We start from the raw sequence: 18,794 nt of genomic DNA, 5'->3' as shown, positions 1-18,794 counted from the left end.
CCAACGCTTGGTAGCTTCTCCAGCTAGCAATGCACAGCATCACCTGCTGGCAACACCCAGCCAGCTGCACAGCTCCACCCGCTGGCAACACCCAGCCAGCTGCACAGCGTCACCTGCTGGCAACACCCAGCCAGCTGCACAGAGCCACCCGCTGGCTACATCCAGCAGTTGCACTGTGCCACCCGCTGGCAACACCTAGACAGCTGCACAGTGCCACCCGCTGGCAACACCCAGCCAGATGCACAGCGTCACCCGCTGGCAACACCCCGCCAGCTACACAGCGCCACCTGCTGGGAACATCCAGCCAGCCACACAGCGCCACCTACTGCACAGAATAGGGCCTTGCAAAAAATTCCTCTGACTGCAACTGGATTGAAACCAGGCAGGCAGGCTGTGCAGCCGCTTGCTCCAGGGAAGGGTTATCCAACACATGGGGACAAGGAGATGGTGCTCGAGGGACAGGGGGTCCCCTAGCAATGCAAAAGCTCTCCTCAACTTCCCAGGGGAGAGTCTTACCAGGTACTGCTCATCCTGGAAGGCGTAGTGCAGGGTGGTGATCCACTGGCTGTCCCCTTTCACCAGTACATCCCTCTCTTCCCGGAAGCAGGCTGTCTGCATGTGGATCACAGGGAGACGGGGAAGGCTCAGGAGATGCATCCCAGGGGAGGGAGGCTGCAGGGCTCTTTCATTACAAAGCCACTGCAGAAAGTGCTGCAGCATTGGAGTGATGGGCCCATCCAGCCCAATATCTCCCCACATCCTGCTCTTCTGGATCAGACACATGGGCCCATCCAGCCTGGTATCCCCTAACCACCAACCCTTCCAGAGCAGCCCATGGGCCTATCCCGACCAGTACCCCTCCCCCATCCTCTGCCAATCCGTCAGGCCTCAAAATGGAGTACCTGCCCTTGTTCCCTGCCACTAGGCAGAGGATCTGTGGGATGACAGGGAGAGAAGCATGGGTGGGGCTTGGGTTAGGTACCTCTGCTCTCTTCAGCATCTCCCACTTGTGCAGTATCTTCATGGCGTAAACCTTCTCGCTGTTCCGCAGCCTGACCACTGCCACCTGGGCGAGAGAGGGGATCAATGAGGGGACTCCAGGACCTGGTTTGAATGAGCCCTGAAATAGCTGTAGGGGCAGCAGGAAGGACATGGCTGCTTCCCCCGCCCTCCCCGGGAATAATCCCACTCCCTCCGTTACCTCCAGGCCCCAGGACCATCCCTGCCCCCCCAGTGACAGCAGGTGGTACTGCACCCTGCTGGGACCCAAAGCCCCAGCCCCAGCCAGTGACAGCAGGTAGTACTGCACCCTGCTGGGACTCAAAGCCCCAACCCCAGCCAGTGACAGCAGGTGGTACTGCACCCTGCCGGGACCCAAAGCCCCAGCCCCAGCCAGTGACAGCACCCAGAAGGATACAGCCGCAGGCTGTGCCTGGCACTGTGGCAATACCTGGGGACCACTAGCCCTCCTGAGTCCAAGCCGGGATGGCCGGCAGCGCTCACCTCGCCAAAGGCCCCTCGCCCGATGACTTTCAGAATCTCAAAGTCCTCCCGGTGCAGGCACATCTCCTTCACCTTGCTGACCAGCGGGGTGGCTGGGCAGGGACACAAAGAGCACAGTTTGGGGACTGCCTGCTGCCTTGGTGCTACCCAGGGGCTATGCAAATGAGGGCACTGCCTGGAGACACAGAGGGGGGGCTACTGGATTGAATCCAGGAACGGGATCGATTGGTGCAGTGCATCTGTACAATGGGCAGAACAACCCTCCCTTTGTCTAGTTAGACTGAGAGTTCTTTGGGAAGAGACTCAGTCGCAAGTGTCTGTGTAGCGCCTGGCACAACGGGGCCCTGATCTCAGTCAGGGTCTGTACAGCGCCTGGCACAACGGGGCCCTGATCTCAGTCAGGGTCTGTACAGCGCCTGGCACAACGGGGCCCTGATCTCAGCCAGAGTCTGCACAGCGCCTGGCACAACGGGGCCCTGATCTCAGCCAGAGTCTGTGCAGCGCCTGGCACAACGGGGCCTTGATCTCGGTCGGGTCTGTGCAGCGCCTGGCACAACGGGGCCCAGATCTTTTTTAAAACCTCTGGGCATGGCCAAAACATGAGTATATCTGGTTGGATTATTTGCACTACAGGGAATTAGAGCCAGGACTGCTAGTTTTAAAACCATCAGCCTCTAACCTTACCCTGGGGGACTGCACCTCTGGCTCTAAGCAGTAGCACAGTAATTGGATCCCTCAGGCAGTTAGTGGGCTTACACCCTCAAAAGTAACAGTGAAAGGCTGCAGAGAGGACGAGTGTGACAGGCTTACTGCTAGAAGTATTACAGTAGCATGCAGAAGCCATGGCTGAGGCTGGACCCCCTTTGGGCCAAGTGCTGCACAGACCCACAGTGAGGGACAGTTCCTGCCCCAAAGCTCTTACAGCCAAGACAGACACAGGTGGCAGTAGAAACAAAGGCCCTGAGAGGGGAAGGAACTTACCTAGGGTCACACAACCCTTCAGTGCCAGGGCAGGGAACAGACTCTAGGGGCTTGCCTACAGCCAGTAGGGAGAGCAGCTGTCCCAGTTTTATATGGACAGTCCTGCCGTGCAGGGCTTTGTCCTGTATCGGTGCCTATTTCCCGCACCCCCTCTCAATTATTCACACTTGCTCTCTGGTCACTCTAGCAGCAGCCCACAGCAACGTGTCTCAGAGCCCACCCACCTCCATGGCTTCACAGCTCCAGCACAGCTCCTTTTAGCCCCAAAGCACAAGTCCAAGTGTGGATTCCCAAGCCCCAAGATGCCCTACCATGGGTGGCAGTTTGCTGTGCAGATGTACTTGGGCTTTGTCTACACGACATGCTTTGCCGGCAGAGAGTATGCAAATGACGTGCTGGTTAGCATATTGTTGTGCATCGTTTGCATAGTGTATTCAAGCAAGAGGTTTTTGCGCAAAAAAAAAGCAGGGTGGACTTTTCCTTTTTGCACAAAACCCCCTTTTTGCACAAGATCCTTATGCCAGCCGGGAGAGGGATAAGGATCTTGTGCAAAAAGGGGGTTTTGTGCAAAAAGGAAATGCCCACGCTGCTTGTTTTTGCATAAAAACCCCTTGTGCAAAAACGGACCGGAAGAGATTATGCAAATGAAGTGCAAGAAAATGCTAATCAGTGCTTTGTTTGCATTTTCCAGCAAAGCACATAGTTTAGCCATAGCCCAATGGGCCTGACTTGCTTCCCCTCCCCAACCTGCTACACCACATGTTCCTCCCTGACCCAGGGTTAGAACCCAGGAGCACTGACTCACTGTCTAGTGCCCTGTCCACTAGAGCCCAGGACTTTCCTAGCTAGGGCCTCCACAGATTATATATGATGATCTAAACAAACTGGCTAATCCCCAGCGAGGGGGCATTACATGGGCTCTGCTGACTGGCTTCCAGCAGGTGTTTTGAATTCCAATTATTCCTTCCATGGAGCAAAAATGTTTTGCAAGACATTGGGCAAAAGGAGAGGCACCCCAATGGCTCAGCCAGTGACTGGATCAAAGCCACAAGAGACTTGCTGAGCTCAGAATTCCAGCACCATCTGATAAGCCTAGCAACTGCATGAAGCAGGTGAGAAAATGAGCCAGGGAGAGTGGCCTGGCTGTAGCCTCCGCAAACATGCTTGCTCAGTGCTGTTTGCATGGCTCAGGGAGAGGGCCTGTATAAATCACTCTCCCCCCACTCAGCTCAGACCCCACACTTGTCCCAGAGCTGGGAATAGAATCCAGGAGTCCCAGCTCCAGTGCTCTAACCACTAGACCACACTCCTTCCAGAGCCACTACAGAACCCAGAAGTCCAGCCTCCCTACCTGCCCACAGTAGCGAGCACAACACAAAAGTGAATTATGATGTTGCAATTTTTCCAGACTGTCTCCAATTAGGTGCTTGTGTTTGCTATGCACCAACTTGTTCACCTGCCTCAGATGCCCATTTCCCCACCCCTCTGCAGCACCCCAAGGATTGGTGTGCTCAGGGCATGCCCCATCATGCTGTGCCCCCCCTCCACCCATGACAGGGCCTGGGATAGTCCCTAGAAGTGGCAAGAGACAGTCTGACTCTGAGGTTATTTCAGCCTAGTGCCAGTTTCAGGAAGAGTGCGCTGGTTTCACCAGGAACACAGATGAGACCTGCCAAACTTGTTTCAAGCATGAGACACCCAACAGTGGCTGGATGGGAAATCTCTGGGTGTGCACAGCCCTTTGCAGACTACCCTACAATAACAAACCAAAGCTTATGCTCTTGGCTTTGATGGAACAGTGGGGTCTTGTGAGTGGCTCAGGAGAGCCAGAGCGTGCAGGTTCTAGACCAGCTGTAGAAGGGGGTAGTAAGGCCTATTGCATTACAACAGGTAGACTCAGAGCCAGGATACCTGGGTGCTTGTCTTGGGTCTTCACAATTTTCTTTCCCACCTGGGCACAGTAATAGTGATGGGCAGTGTCTACTGTAAACAGCATGGAGGGTGGGGTCTGGTCTGGATGTGCCTGGGAGAACCTGCATTGCTGCATTCCTCCCTCTAGGACCCTGGCGCAGCAACAGTGCCAGGTCTGGAACCACACAGCAGGGACTGGCAGATCTGCCTCTCACAGCCTGGGCACAGGTCCCTGCTCAGCCACTAGGAACTCAGCTGAACAGTGACTGACCTAATCAGCTCCTGGGTCTGATGGGGAGCAGCAGGGAGAGTCTGCCGATACCGGGCTAGTTGGGCTCACATGATCACAGTGTTCCAAGCTCAGCTCCAGGTGCTGCTGTAATCATCATAAGAAGCATGACCTAATGGGGAGCTGCACTAGGCTGGGGTCTGTCAGTTGCACTGTATGGTACCAGCAGTGCACACTCCTGCTGCACTACGGCACATGAATGAAAAGGTGCCTGCGGTAACATTGGCCCAGCCTGCGAAGGCCTGACGCTCAGTTGGCATTCCTGGCTCTGCCTGGCTGTACTGGGCTGGGCTGAGTGTTCATCACTTACAGCCTATCGCTTGAGGGTGGCAGGGAACGAGGGTCAGTCTGTTACTGCCCAGCATCTGGGGGATTCTGGAGCAAATCAGGAAACTGGAAAAAGGGGGCCCTGGTGCCTCCGTAAAGCTAGACCTCTGAGCCACTCTGCAAATGCTTGCAGAGCAGAGCACTGGTCAAGGGCACCTATTAACGCTTCAGGCTTTACACCAGGCCTGCTCCATCCTCCTCAGAGAGCGTAACACAGTGAAGACCCAACAGGATGGCAGAACTAGGGCACATATAGAGCCAGTGGCAGGGGCCGAGGGGCACACACACAGCTGGTGGCAGGGACCAGACCAGGGGCACACACAGAGCCGGTGGCAGGGACTGAGGGGCACATACAGAGCTGGTGGCAGGGACCGAGGGGCACACACAGAGCTGGTGGCAGGGGCCAGACTAGGGGCACACAGAGCTGGTGTCAGGGGCCAGACAAGGGGCACACACAGAGCTGGTGGCAGGGGCCAGACTAGGGGCACACAGAGCTGGTGGCAGGGACCGAGGGGCACACACAGAGCTGGTGGCAGGGACCGAGGGGCACACACAGAGCTGGTGGCAGGGACCGAGGGGCACACACAGAGCTGGTGGCAGGGGCCAGACTAGGGGCACACAGAGCTGGTGTCAGGGGCCAGACATGGGGCACACACAGAGCTGGTAGCAGGGGCTGAGGGGCACACACAGAACCAGTGGCAAGGGCTGAGGGACACACACAGAGCTGGTGGCTTTTGGGGAGGAATAGGAAATCCTATGAGAGAGGTTGGGGCACCAAGCACTTCTATTGGGGGAGTTGTATGGAGTCCCTGAACTGATGGGTGCTAGGAGGGTGGTCTGAGGGAGCTGGTGGGAGATGGAGGGAGGCAAGTCGCCCTGAGCTAGGTGAGGAACTCGGCCTACACAAACTGCCACATGGGAGCCCCTGCTATAGCCACCTCCTCCCCCCACTCCAGAGCTTGTGTGCAATGCAGCAATATTTGATAAGTAGGAGCCTACCAAATTCTCAGTCCTCTTGGGGCAGTTTCACAGGCATGGGGTTTTTGAAGTCATAAATGTCATGTTTCAGCTTTTTAAATCTGACATTTCACGGTGTAGTCCTGACCCAAACAGAACTTTGGCGGGGGTAGGGTTGCAAGGTTATTTGGCGGGGTTATGATACTGCTACTCTTACTTCTGCGCTGCTACTGGCAGGGCTGCCTTCAGAGCTGGACAGCTGTAGAACGGCAGCTACTGGCCGGGAGTTGGACCCTCCAATCGTGGTATTGCCACCCTTACTTCTGTGCTGCTTTCAGAGCTGGGTGCTGGAGGGTGGAGGCTGGCAGCTGGAGGGGATGGCTGCTAGCCAGGCACCCAGCTCTAAAACTGGCACCCTGCCAGCAGCAGCACCATAGAAGTGAGGGCGGCAATGTCATAGCATGTCACATTTACTGCTGTGCTGCTGCCTGCAGAGCTGAGCTCTAGGGCTGCCAGGTGTCCAGTTTTCGCCTGGACAGTCTGTTTTTTCTGGCCCCCCTGTCCGGTAAAAAAACCCCAGAAAATACCAGGCATATAAAATGTCCAGTATTTTCTGTTTCGGACAGAAGGCCCGTGGAGACATTCTTCCCCTGCTGCATCTGGTGGGGGTAGGGGGAAAGCATGGGGTTTCCTTAAAGGTGCCCCCCCCCCCTTTTTGGGGGGCTCAACAAGTTTGGTCTTCTGGGTTTGTTTGTTTTTTCTCCGTGTTCGGGATTTTTGGTGAAAGCATCTGGCAAGCCTGTCCAGCTCTGAGGGCAGCAGCACAGCAGTAAGTGGGACTTGCTGTGGCATTGCCACCTTTATTTCTGCGCTGCTGCCGGTGGGGTCCTGGCTTCAGAGCTGAGCGCCTGGCCGACAGCCACCACTCTCTGGCCACACAGTTCTGGAGGCAGCACAAAAGTAACGGGAGGGCAACACTGCAACTCCCCTAAATAACCTTGGGACCTGCCTGCCACCTGCCTTGCGGGTCAGTTTGAGAAACTCCCCCATGTGAGAAAGGCTGGTGTCCTGTGAGGTCTGCGTGGGACAGGGTAAAAGCGCACGTCATAAAACCAGCTTTCACAGGGCAGCCTGGACTTCGTCGTCTGTGACACGTTTTTCATGGCTGTGAGTTTGGTAGGTAGCTATTAATAATGCTGCTTGGGGTGCCGAGGCCACTCATCTCTTTGCAGCAGCTGCGAGGAGACAGCTCAGCACCTTCTGCTGCTAAAACCCTACGTCCTTCAGCTAATGTACAAATGCCATTAGCCACTAGCAGTGTGGGGCTCATGACACACAGCCAAGCAGGCTGATGCCAGCCAGTAGAGGGCAGCAGCAACTCAGATCTACTGGCCAGCATGCTGCAAGGTTGAGCATCCTCAGTCCAGCCCTCCCTGCTCCGTGCACTGGACACCGCCCTGCCTTATGCCCCGAGCTGGTGATTGACCCATCCAGCCCCTCACCCCATCTCACAGCTGGACCCTGCTCCAGAGTTCTAGTGCCAGAGAGAAGGGGCTAGAACAGTGAGGTGCAGGGGCTGGGAGCCAGGACTCCTGGGTTCTAGCCCCAGTGCTATGAGGGCAGTAGGAGCTGGGGGGTTAGAGCACTGGGGAAGCTGGGGCACCTGGCTTCTATCCCCCATGTTCTGGAGGAGCAGTGAGCACTGGGAGGAGTCCAGCTCCCTGGTGGGGCCACAGGAGAGAGAGATGGTGCCCAGGCACGTTGGGGCAGGTGCCAGCTGAGTCACAGGCACCGGCAGTGTCAAGAAAAAACAAACAATCTCTGCTTCAGCCACAGGGAGGCTCCCTACAGAGCAGGTTTGGGGGCTGGTGGGAGGCAGGGGGGTTAGGAACAGGAGGAACCAGAGACAGAATTAGGAGGCGGGGGCATGGGGATGGCAGAGGCAGCATGAAGAGGCATGAGGATCAATGGGGAGGAAGCAGCATGAGATTCACGAGTTCCATGGACCATTATGATTATTGAGACCAACCTCCCGTGTAACGACCATGGAGAATCCCTGCATGAATCCCCCCTTTGGATCAGAGCAGGTTAATCACTGGGACCCCAAGGCTTTTTCAGAGGCACTGTTGGGGGCCCAGCGCACTGGGAGCGGCAGTTGGCAACAGGGAAGCACCAGGAGGGGAAGAGCTATGGCTGGGCTCCGCTGCCAGCCCCCTCGTAACAACTCTGTGGCCAGGCAGGAGCCAGATTAAACTCTGACTCCTGCAGTCACTGGGATGTCTCCTGCCCAAGCACTCCCTCCTCTCTCAAGCCAACAGATCCAGCTCCAGCCCACACGCCGAGATCAGGGTTTCATGTTTGCAGACAGAGGTTACAGGGGCAGCAGCCAGCCTGTGCACAGGACGGGGAGCCGGGGCTCTCAGCATCTATCCCTGGCTTGGAGGAGATTGGCTAGACAGAGGGAAAAGACACCAGGACTCCCGGGTTCAATGCCCACCTCTGCAGCCAGTACAGCATGTGCTTCCGGCAAGTCCCTGCCTCTCTGAGCCGCCCGTTATTCGCTAGCTGAGGGCTTGTCATACAGTTATGAGTGTGACCGACACGTTGTGGCTGCAGAGCAGGGGATGCCAATAGTCTGTCATGGAGAAGGCAGGCGTTTCTGTTGTTGGGAGGCCCACACGCCAGGAGCCCTGGTAGGGGAGGGAGGCGACAGTTGGAAGTCAAGATTCCTGGGCTCTCTTCCCAGCTCTGGGAGAGGAGTAGCATCTACTAGTTAGAGTGGGTGGGGAACCAGGACTCCACTCCCAGCTGTGGGAAGGTCCAAGGATTCATGTAGCTTGGAGTCCTGGGCTAACAGCGCTTAGCCCTCTCTTCTAATCCCGCTTTGATTCACTCTAGAAACCCTCCCATCCGTAGCTAGCCTTGGCTCAAGACCCTCTTCCCCGCAGTCAAGTCTCCCCTCACCATCTGTATATTACGCTAAACAGGTGGAGCTCCTGGGGTCTCTCACAAGAAGGCTGGTTTCCTAACCCTTTAATCCTTCTCATGACTCTTCTCTAACCTCTCCCTAATTCAGCCATAGCCTTCCCAAAGTGCACTCACTGGAGCTGGAAGCAGGATTCCAGCAGCAACCACACCCAAGCCAACTACAGAAGTAACATGACCTCTCTACTCCTACTCGAAATTCCCGTTTGCGCCTGTGACTGAAGTAGCACAAATACCACATTGAGTGTGAATCTGTTGTCTACGGGAAAGCTTTGTCGGTATCAGATCAAGTGTGAATGAAAACTGATGTAGTTCTACCACAGCAACCCCCTCTCGTGAGGACTCCCATTCTGGGATGGGTGCCCTTTTTGGTTTAGTTTGGCTCTCTTGAGAAGGGATGTAAGCCAGCCTCAGAAAAGTCATTCTTGTACCAACAGAAGGCATGTACCACCCAGCCAGGGCCCTGGCACACTGAATTATGTCTGTCCTGGTGTGATTTGTTTAGTCACTAGTGTTGTATTGATACATCCCCCTAGCAGTTCTGGCTGCCCAGAGTGCGAAGCTCTCTCGTTGTGGTTTGAAAATAAGCTGGCAGCTGTTTGAAAATAGCATTGACTCATGAAAACCAGATGAATTGTGGGATAGCTGGAGTGGACTCATGGGAGATCCAAGAATACACCATGTGAAACACCCCAGAGTGCAGTGCGCCCAGCAGGGGAACACTGCACCCTGCGATACCTGTGTGCTTACTACATACAAGTAGTTTTGCTATTGGCCTTATCTGACCCCATCACTATATTGTCTGAACACCTCATTAGCATTAAGGCCTTCACGGTTATACCATCCCTGAGTGTAGCACATGGTTATCCCTATTGTACAGATGGGGAAACTGAGGCACAAAGTGTGTAAGTGACTTGCCCTGTAGCTCATAGGAAGATCGTGACAGGGCTGGCAAGTAGACATGGGTCTCTTAAGGCCCTGGCCAGCATGCTAGCCATGGGTACATCCTCCCTGGTGGGGGTTATACAGCAATAATTATGGATGTGTAACTGCAACTTTCCCTGTTAGCCAAGTCCTACATCTTCTTCACAGCCAAATTACCAACTGCAGAGTCAGACTGGTAGGAGCTTCTCAGACCCTGGTGTCAGTGCCAGGCTGTGGATTCGGGCAGCAGGCAATGAGAAGATGACAGGACGCTTGGGTGGGAGGCACGCCCAGCGCCCACTGTGCAGCAGGTTAGTGAGTGGCTCACGGAGGTCAGGAGCAGCATGAAGCCGTGGGCCTGCTGGCAAACGCAGAGCAAGCCACGCCCTGCCTGTGCCTGGGGAACATTGCTAAAATCTCCAGGGTTGGCAGCTCCATCAAAGAACAGTCGTAGCTTATTCAGCTGAGCTAGAGTGCAGAAGATCTGCAGAGGGCTAGGGGACTAGTCTGGGAGCTGGGCTTGATTCCCAGCTGTACTACAGACACCCTGCATGACCCTGAGGAATTTGCTTTCCCCCTCCTGGCCACAGGCTCCCCTTCTAAATAATCCACCCGTTGTCTGATCTGACTGTGAGCTCTTCAGGACAAGGACTGTGTGTCTCTGTGCAGCACCTGGCCCCACTGTCCATCAGGGTCTGTGTGTGCAGGGCCCTACAGAATGGAGGACAGTGAGATACGGAGAGGGGCAGGGATTTATTTGCCCAAGGTCACAGAGGAAGTGGATGGCTGAGTTGGGAACTGGAGCCAGGTTTCTTGCATTTCAGGCCAGGGCCTAGCCACTAGGCCACATTTCCTCTACCCTTTCATTCAGCATGTCCTCTTCCACTTCTCTCTGAAGCCTCGAGTCTCTCTAAATAGCCTGGAGGACCTAGGACTGTGATTCTGTTTGCATCACTGATGCTATATAAAAAAAAAATGAGTTACATTAGTTTCACAACCCGCTTGCTTTACACCCATTATCACGTGCACTGATAGACAAATGCTGCTAACGAGCAATCTGAACTCTGCCCACCCCTTTGTAGCAGAGGATTAGCGCCCCTTGCAGTATATCCATTAGAGGAAGGAAATAATCAGTGTAAACTGGAGCATGGGGTAGGGAAAACGGACATGTCTGAGGTCCATCTGTAGATGGCAAAAAGTGATTGTTGGTGGCAGCAACTGTGCATTGTAGCTGAAGAAGCAGAAATGAGAGAACTGTGAATAAAACCCAGGAGTTCTGACGACCTCTCTGTCTTCTGTAGCCCCCTACACACCTCCCAGCATGCCCTGCTTCAACCTCTTAACAGCACTTCCTGTCACTTCGCCACCCAGAGCCTGTTCCTTGGGGCTTGGCCACTCAGGAAAGTTTTACTGATTATAGTTTATCAGTACAAGAGAGGCATTATAGGGTTTAGCTTGAACCCTTTCCAAGTGACATTAGTTAACCTGAAAAAAAGTCCTTCTTATACTAGAACTAGCATGACTGGCTTCACAGCATTCAAGGCTAGAAGGGACCGTAAGACCATCTCGTCTAACCTGTATATCCCAGATCAGAGCATTTCACCCAGCCGTTCCCCATGTCTTGAGCCCAATAATTCATGTCCGGCGAAAGAATCTTCCAGCAAGACAGCGAGAGGAGACTGGACATGGAGACATCAAGAGACAGACTCCACCACTGCCGTTGGGAGTTTTCGTGGTTAATCCCTGTCCCTGGGAAACTCTGCTGTCTTATTTCTAACCACAGCAAGTCTGGCTTCAACTTCCAGCCACTGGGTCTTCTTCTGCCTTTCTCTGCTCTAAAAGGCTCTTTTAGTCTCTGGCTGGTTTTCCCCATGAAGGTGCTTTACATGGTGAGCAAGTCACCTCTTGATTTTCTTTCTGATAAACTAAGCAGATTGGGCTCCTTCAGGCTCTCGCTGGCTGGCCCACAGATCATTTGTGTGGCTCTTCTCCACACCCACTTGGATTTTTTCACATCCTTTTTAATCAAACACCACAGGTGAGGCTAAACCAGCATAACTGTACCGGTTAAAATTCACACCTTCATTCACACCCTATTGGGCGTGTTGGCAAAGTGGTCGATAAAATAGTTCCAGGTCTCCCATGTCCTGCAGCTGCGCTTCCTTTAGCAGTGATCCAGTTATTGGAAAGCTCTCCAGCAGGTAGTCAACAAAGCTCCTGTGTCAGGGAGCTGGAATGTCCGGCTGGACCAGCCAATTCATTCCTGGCTTATCGCTATTGCTGGGAGCTAGAGAGCTCCTGCACATGCTCCCCCATGAGTCACAAGACTGAGGCAGCCTGTGGGGGAGTGTGGTTTCCTGTACAATCAGTTGGCTCATCTCAGCCCTGACCAAGATAAAAGTTGTCCCTTGGATGCTGGGCGTTGCACTGATCCCCAATCACTCACTGGGAGCCCCAAATGAAATGGGGGGTCCTGTTACTTAGACACCCCCAAAACAAGACTGGGGCCCTCCGTCATGCCAAGCACTGCACAAACCATCCCCTCTCCTGAAGACCAGGGTCTCCTTCATACCACGTGGGACCGTTCCTGCCCCAAGCACGTTATACTCTCCCAGACAAAAGGATTCTTCTACAGTGGGGACCCAGAGATGCTGAAAGGGGGACCAAGGTAGGGTTGCCAGGTGTCCGTATTGACCTGGACGGGCTGGTATTTTCACCTCCTGTCCGGTAAAAAATTTCAGAAAATACCAGACACCTAAAATGACACCGGTATTTTCTGATTTTTTCCCGACCAGGAGGCAAAAATACCGGGTGCTTACCTGGCTCCACAGGGGAACTGTCTGGCCCAGAGCAGGAAGACAAGATGGCGGATGGCCACTGGCCACCTGTTAGGGCCAAAAAGCCTCAAAGGCATTTCTTAAAGGGGCCATGCTGGGCTTTTTTATTATTTTATTTTATTTTTTGCTGAATAACTCTTGGGGTCCTTTTATTTTTGTTGTTCAATAACTTTGGTCTCCCCCCCTTTTTTTCCCCCCTAATCAGAATTTTGGAGGGGGGGGGTTGTGTTCGGTATTTTTGGTTAAACCATCTGGCAACCCTAGACCAAGGCCACACAAGAAGCCTATGCCAGAGCAAAGAACTGAGCACAGCTCTCCTGAGTCCCAGGCCTGTGTGACTTACCCACAAGACCCCCTGTGCCCTGCTTCTTCCTGCTGCTGTGCTCAGACCACCATCCCAGAGCTGGCAATAGAACCGGGAGTTCTGGCTCCCAGTCTCCCTGCTCTGACCACTAGACCCTATGCCCTAGGATAGATGACTGGCTCCTGTGAGGAGAGGGATGCAGGGAAAGTCACCCAGAGGACCAAGGAGGGGGCATGGCAAAATTCAGCAATCACAGTTTTGGCAGGGCACAGTGCAACTCTTGGGAGCTACCACAAGTCACCTCTGCACCCTAGGTACCTAATCTCATACTCTAACCACACATTGTTAGTCCCCCTGCCCACATACCCATCCACACCAGGAACAGAACTCAGGAGTCCAGATTCCCACCCTTTGCTTCCCTAAAGAGCAGGCCCCACTCTGTGCTACACCAGGGGACAGAGGGAGCCTAGGAGCACTGACCTCTCCCCCCCCCCCCGGCCTGGATTTGAACCCCAGCTCCAGATCCTTGTCTCTGCTCTGCATGTACTCTTCAAGCCACATGCATGTCGAAGGGCCATGAGCCACGACAGCTGCCATACTGTTAGTGGTTAATGAGAGGCTTTGGCAGAGTCCTGGCTCGCAGGAGTAGCACCGACTCTTGAGCGAGTTCCCTCCCCCCCAAAGCCCAATGCCAGCAGGTTACAGCGTGACTCACATTTGCTGTGCTTGCTGCAGTTGATCATTAACAACCCAGCGTGATGCTGCCATCCTAAAGTGACCGCTGGGCACGGCTGGGAGATGGAGCCTGAATGCAGGGCCTCCTGCAATGAAGTGCACAAAGGAGGAGGATTCCATACCACCAGCACCCCCACTTGTACATCCTTTACCTGCCCTTTCTGCTCTGGGGGGGGAAGTGACATGCATGTTCAAACACCAGCCATGTACACACATGCATGCACATGGCCATGCTCTCACGCCAGCTCCATACACACACACATCCAGGCTCACCATACATGTGCTCTCACACCAGCTGCATTTAGAATAGTGATAGAAATGTAGCCGTGTTAGTCTGGGGTAGCTGAAGCAAAATGCAGGATAATGTAGCACTTTAAAGACTAACAAGATGGTTTATTAGATGATGAGCTTTCGTGGGCCAGACCCACTTCCTCAGATCAAAAAAAAAAAAAGAAAGAAAGAAAAAAAACAGCTGCATTCACACACATCCCAGCTATTCACAAACCCCTTGTGCTCTCACACTAGCTGTATTATCTGTCACACACACAGACACACACACACACACACACACACACACACACACAATCTCACCAACTACTTCAACAATTAACTTTGGACCCTGAGGAAAATAGAAAATAGCCCTAACACCCATTGGAGACACGCATCATGAATCAAAGAGCTCTCCGGGGGAAGCCCGGCCCTGCAGTTAGGACACTAACCTGGGCTGTGGAGGACCAGGATTCAAGTCCCTGCTCTGCTACAGACTTCCTGTGTAACCTGGGGCAAGTCTCTTTCCTTCCCCCCTTTGTGCCCCAAGTTCCCTTCCCACTCTATAGTCCCAGTGTGGGTGCTACAGGGCCGGGATTGTTTCTTTGCATGTCCCTGCAGCACCTGGCCACATAGGGGCCCTGCTCTCAGGTGGGACCCCAGGTGCTACTATAATGTTACTAATAAGGTGCATTTCCCTAACAAGCTCCTATGCTTGGGCTTTTCGTGTGCTTTCGTAATGCATCTAGTAAGTTAGCCACACGTACAGTAACCTCGCTGAATGGGACATCAGGCGCCTGATGAGTGTGTGTAGCAAACACCTCTCAGAAAGGGTTAAAGAGAGTGCTGAGCAGTTGTAACAATTGACCAGCCATTCATTAGAACACCTAGTGAGTTATTAGCTCTTAAAAGCCTGTTTGGAAATGGAACTTGAACAGAAGTGTTGGCAAAAGGCCCCCAATTCCGTTCTTACTGCAAGCCCCTTGGTGCTCCAGCACATTCAGTGCAAGGCTGAGGCAAACCAAACACTCACGTAGCTGGAGCCGAACAGACAAGGGTTAAAAATTGGTGATGTCTCCTTTTCACAGCTCAGAGTTTGCTGGAAGCCTCAGTTCTTTACCAGTCAATCAATCACTCGGCAGAGAGCCCTCTGAAATCAACAGCTATTGTTGTATCCAAAAATTACCTGCCAAGATTCCAGCCTGGTTACCTTGGTGACAAAACAACACACGCGCACGGTTGACACTTGGGCTCTCTTTTTAAACATGCATTAGCTCTCCTCGCTGATAGCAACAGGTACAGGGAGAGGTTTGTATTGCAGCAGTGCCTAAGCATCTACTCTGAGATTGGCTTTCCCACCATGCCAGGTGCTGCACAGACATACAGGTTCCATAGAGATCAAAGGGGCCCCCTCATGCCAGATACTGCCCAGACACACCCCAAGTATTATCTGGAGCCCCACGTTGTGCCACGTGCTACAACACAGACCCCCCCCAGATAAAAATATGGGGAATTACTCCCCCCCTTCAAGCTGTGCTACACAGACACAATGGGAGCCTGACCTTGCCTTGAAGACGTTAGAGTCCAAGCAGATAGAGGATTATTCACCCCATTTTGCAGACAAGGGAAATGAGGCCCAGATGAAGTGATGTGGCAGAGGGTTCCCAAGCACTGTGTGGCAGAGCCAGCCCTTGAGGCCAGAAGTCCAGCAGGCTTGTGTGGTGCTTTCACCAGAAAGCTGCCACTTCATCCAACCTGGCAACTTGATACGGCCCAGCTCGGCTTTGGGACGGAGCAGGAGTCGTTCCTGCCCAGGAAGTGCTATAGCAAAAGTAGCCTTACAGGGGATCTGAGGAAAAAGAGGGGGTTTGTGGAAGGGAGGGGCTCTGCCACTGCCCTTCTGAGGAGACCTTGGCTGGGCCCTTTCTCCTCACACCCTTTAATGGCTGAAGTTCTGAGCTCAGCAGGGTACAGATGGTCTTTCAGTCAAGGGATTGGGGTCTGGGCAGTGCTCCCTGCGAAGGGGGCCCTGATCTCCTTTGGGACTTCTGGGCACTACCCAGATGCAGTCTGGGCAAGGATACACATGCCATAAATGGGGCTTCAACCTCACCCTGGGGCAACACTTGGCCCAATTGCAACCCTTCCCCCCACCAACGGAGCTGCAGCAACAAGGCAATACCATATTACTACTAATAGTGCACACCATGTAATTGGCATTACCATAGTGTTATTAATTACATGCGTGTCATAGGGGAACCCTGATCTTGGTCATCATATCTTGGTTCTACCTTGCGACTAGTACTCATGCACCTGCTATAATGGGTCCCCCCCCAACTGGACCAGTGCTGGCACAACAGGGCCCCCTTCCCTCTCTCATAGGGATACAGACACAGGTGCACTAAAATGGCAGGGATTTCAAAAGCTGTTTTTAAACAGACATCATTTCTGAGCTACAGATCAGGAGCTGAATAAATCACATTTGCTTTCAAGTTAGTCACATAAGCCTCTACTGTGGTCCCATGGAGAATATGCTTTGCCCCTGAAATGGTTGATTAACTTTAGCAAAAAATAAAAGGTAATTTCCTGCCAAGTGCCAGGCCTGGTTTTCTGAAGTTTGGTTCCTACAAGATCTCCAGCACGATCAAGTGCTTTACCTAATGCAGCCAGCGCCTAAACCAGAAAAACAAGTCCTGTTCAGTTGGGGAGGGTGAGTAATTGTATTTCCACTGCCTTGCAAGAAGGAGCCAGCAGAGGTAAGCGTTACATCATAGATGTTTTTTTAAAAGGCTGCTATGGCCCAGAGTTTGAGACAGGAGTGGCAGGTAGCAAGCTGCGAGATGCTACCTTGGATGTGATTCGCGGGTCATTTTCTGGTGTATTATTATAGTAGGAAAAGCAAAGTCTGGTCTCCACTGGGCCATTCTATAGACTGCTGGAGATCTTAAGAGGTCTGCCAAATAAGGTGCCAAGGAAGTAATATCTAGATTATAACATGCATTGTAAGGTTACCAAGGCACCTCACTCACAACCCAGGATCCCCTTGTGTCTGGTACTGCCCAAACACGGAACAAGAAATGGTCCCTAAAAAGATTTTTTAGATCAATTTCAAACTGTTCTTCTTCCAAATGTAAATAAAAGGCACCCACAAATCTGCTTCAGATTGAAGCAGATGTACATGGAGGGAGGAAAAGCTACAAGAGCCAGTTTAGGTTCCGTGCTAGAAGAGACAATCTGTGACTTGCCAGCTCTTTCTCTACATCAAACAGATGTTAAACAAGAGCATTTGCAGCCTGTGTATCACAGGAGTAGCAGAGGCAGGATTAGAACCCAGGGTTCTCAATAGCAAGCCTGTTGCCCCCTTCCCGTCACTCACCTAGAGCACACACCTTCACTTTTAGCCAAGTGATAATCCATTATTGGGGGGTAAGGGCTAAATTCCTTGATCAAGATCCAAACTTCAAAGAAAAATAATTAAAGAAATCATAAGTAAGAAAGTGGTAGAAATGTAGCTGTGTTAGTCTGGTGTAGCTGAAACAAAAAACAGGACTATGTAGCACTATAAAGACTAACAAGATGGTTTATTAGATGGTTTTTAATCTGAGGAAGTGGGTCTGGCCCACGAAAGCTCATCACCTAATAAACCATCTTGTTAGTCTTTATAGTGCTACATAGTCCTGTTTTGTATAAGTAAGAAAGATTTTGCTGTCCATTCAAAAACATCTGATGGCCTGGATGCGGCCCATAGCCCATCTGTGGACTACCCTTGCTGTAAGCCCTTGTCTGCATACAGTATCTGTACCACTTTAATTCCATTGGTGTAGTTAAAATGGAACAATGCACCTGACATAGTCAGAGTTCTACTATTATCAATGTACTTTTGCTAGGGCAATGCTGTCCATGCAGCAATGGTTTTTAAACCAGGGCACATAGACCCCAAGGGGTATGTGAGTTTTCATCAGGGTCTACACATAAAAAACTCTGTAACAGTGGGCACTACACTTTATTTAGTAAGACTTGCCATTCTAACTATGGATAGATTATGACCCTGTCTCAGATGGGGGTAGATTGTAGCCTCTATTTGGAAAAGGGTGCACGGCAAGTTTGAAAACCACGGCCCTACAGGAAGAAGGGGAAGAAACGAGACCAGCCTCAGTAACAGATCTGAGAAGGAAATTTCTTCTGATGCAAAAGTGGCCAGAGGTAGCTGGGACTTTCTCACCTTCTTGACAGATCAAAGATCAGCCACTGCTGGAGATGGAGCAGGAGTTGAACTAGTGCTCTAAGGTGGTCCCAAGAACTCTCTGGCCTTGACACGTGGTTGGTGGATCCTGCTCCTGTGCTCAGGTTCTAACTAAGCAGCAAATTTTTGGGTGTGAAGGAATCCCCCCCACTTCAGAGTGACAGAGACGGGGGATTGCTTTCCTCTGCAGCATGGCATGGGGGTCACCTGCTGGGATCATCTGGCTACGTCTCACCTCAATGATCCCTGGCCATACCTGGGGCGTCAGACATTGGTGGCCCCTCCTATTCTGGGCCCAGGGCTCACGAGAGGTCAGGTACCTCAGGACTGAAATGCTTTAGTCTCACTAACGTCATTGAGCTAAGTACGGAGGTGGCTGGGTGAAGTTTAAAGGGCCTGAGATACACCAAGGGATCAAACTAGATGACCTCATGGTCCCTTCTGGCCTTAGACTCTCTGGAACCGCAGCCGTGCTAGGCATGAGTATCTCTCCCCCATGCCCCAGCCATGAGTACAAAACCTGTGGGTAGG

The 18,794-nt window shown here is 52.6% G+C and overlaps 1 protein-coding gene and 1 long non-coding RNA gene across 4 annotated transcripts in view; both read right to left on the bottom strand.

Annotated features, from left to right (window-relative positions):
- The window catches only part of CDC42BPG (CDC42 binding protein kinase gamma), a 67,572-nt gene that overhangs the window by 38,562 nt on the left and 10,216 nt on the right, over positions 1–18,794 (bottom strand). For all 3 annotated transcript variants that reach the window (XR_012906514.1, XM_075939170.1, XM_075939169.1), the window contains exons 2-4: positions 1,504–1,595; positions 983–1,066; positions 517–612 (exon numbers count right to left, since the gene is read on the bottom strand). Coding sequence is in view for 2 of the 3 variants with exons in the window: in XM_075939170.1 (XP_075795285.1) it covers positions 517–612; positions 983–1,066; positions 1,504–1,595 (272 nt within the window). In the remaining variant the exon portion in view is untranslated. The remainder of the gene's footprint in view (positions 1–516; positions 613–982; positions 1,067–1,503; positions 1,596–18,794) is intronic.
- LOC112543610 (uncharacterized) lies at positions 10,627–15,241 on the bottom strand. Its single transcript, XR_003086842.2, has 3 exons — positions 15,054–15,241; positions 13,734–13,839; positions 10,627–10,837 (listed from the first exon to the last, which is right to left on the bottom strand). It is a non-coding gene; the product is annotated as an uncharacterized LOC112543610 (long non-coding RNA).

This window comes from Pelodiscus sinensis, chromosome 11 (assembly GCF_049634645.1).
Source record: "Pelodiscus sinensis isolate JC-2024 chromosome 11, ASM4963464v1, whole genome shotgun sequence".
NCBI lineage: Eukaryota > Metazoa > Chordata > Testudines > Trionychidae > Pelodiscus > Pelodiscus sinensis.
The sequence above is the reverse complement of the archived record's forward strand: the minus strand, read 5'-3'. Positions and strand labels throughout refer to the sequence as shown.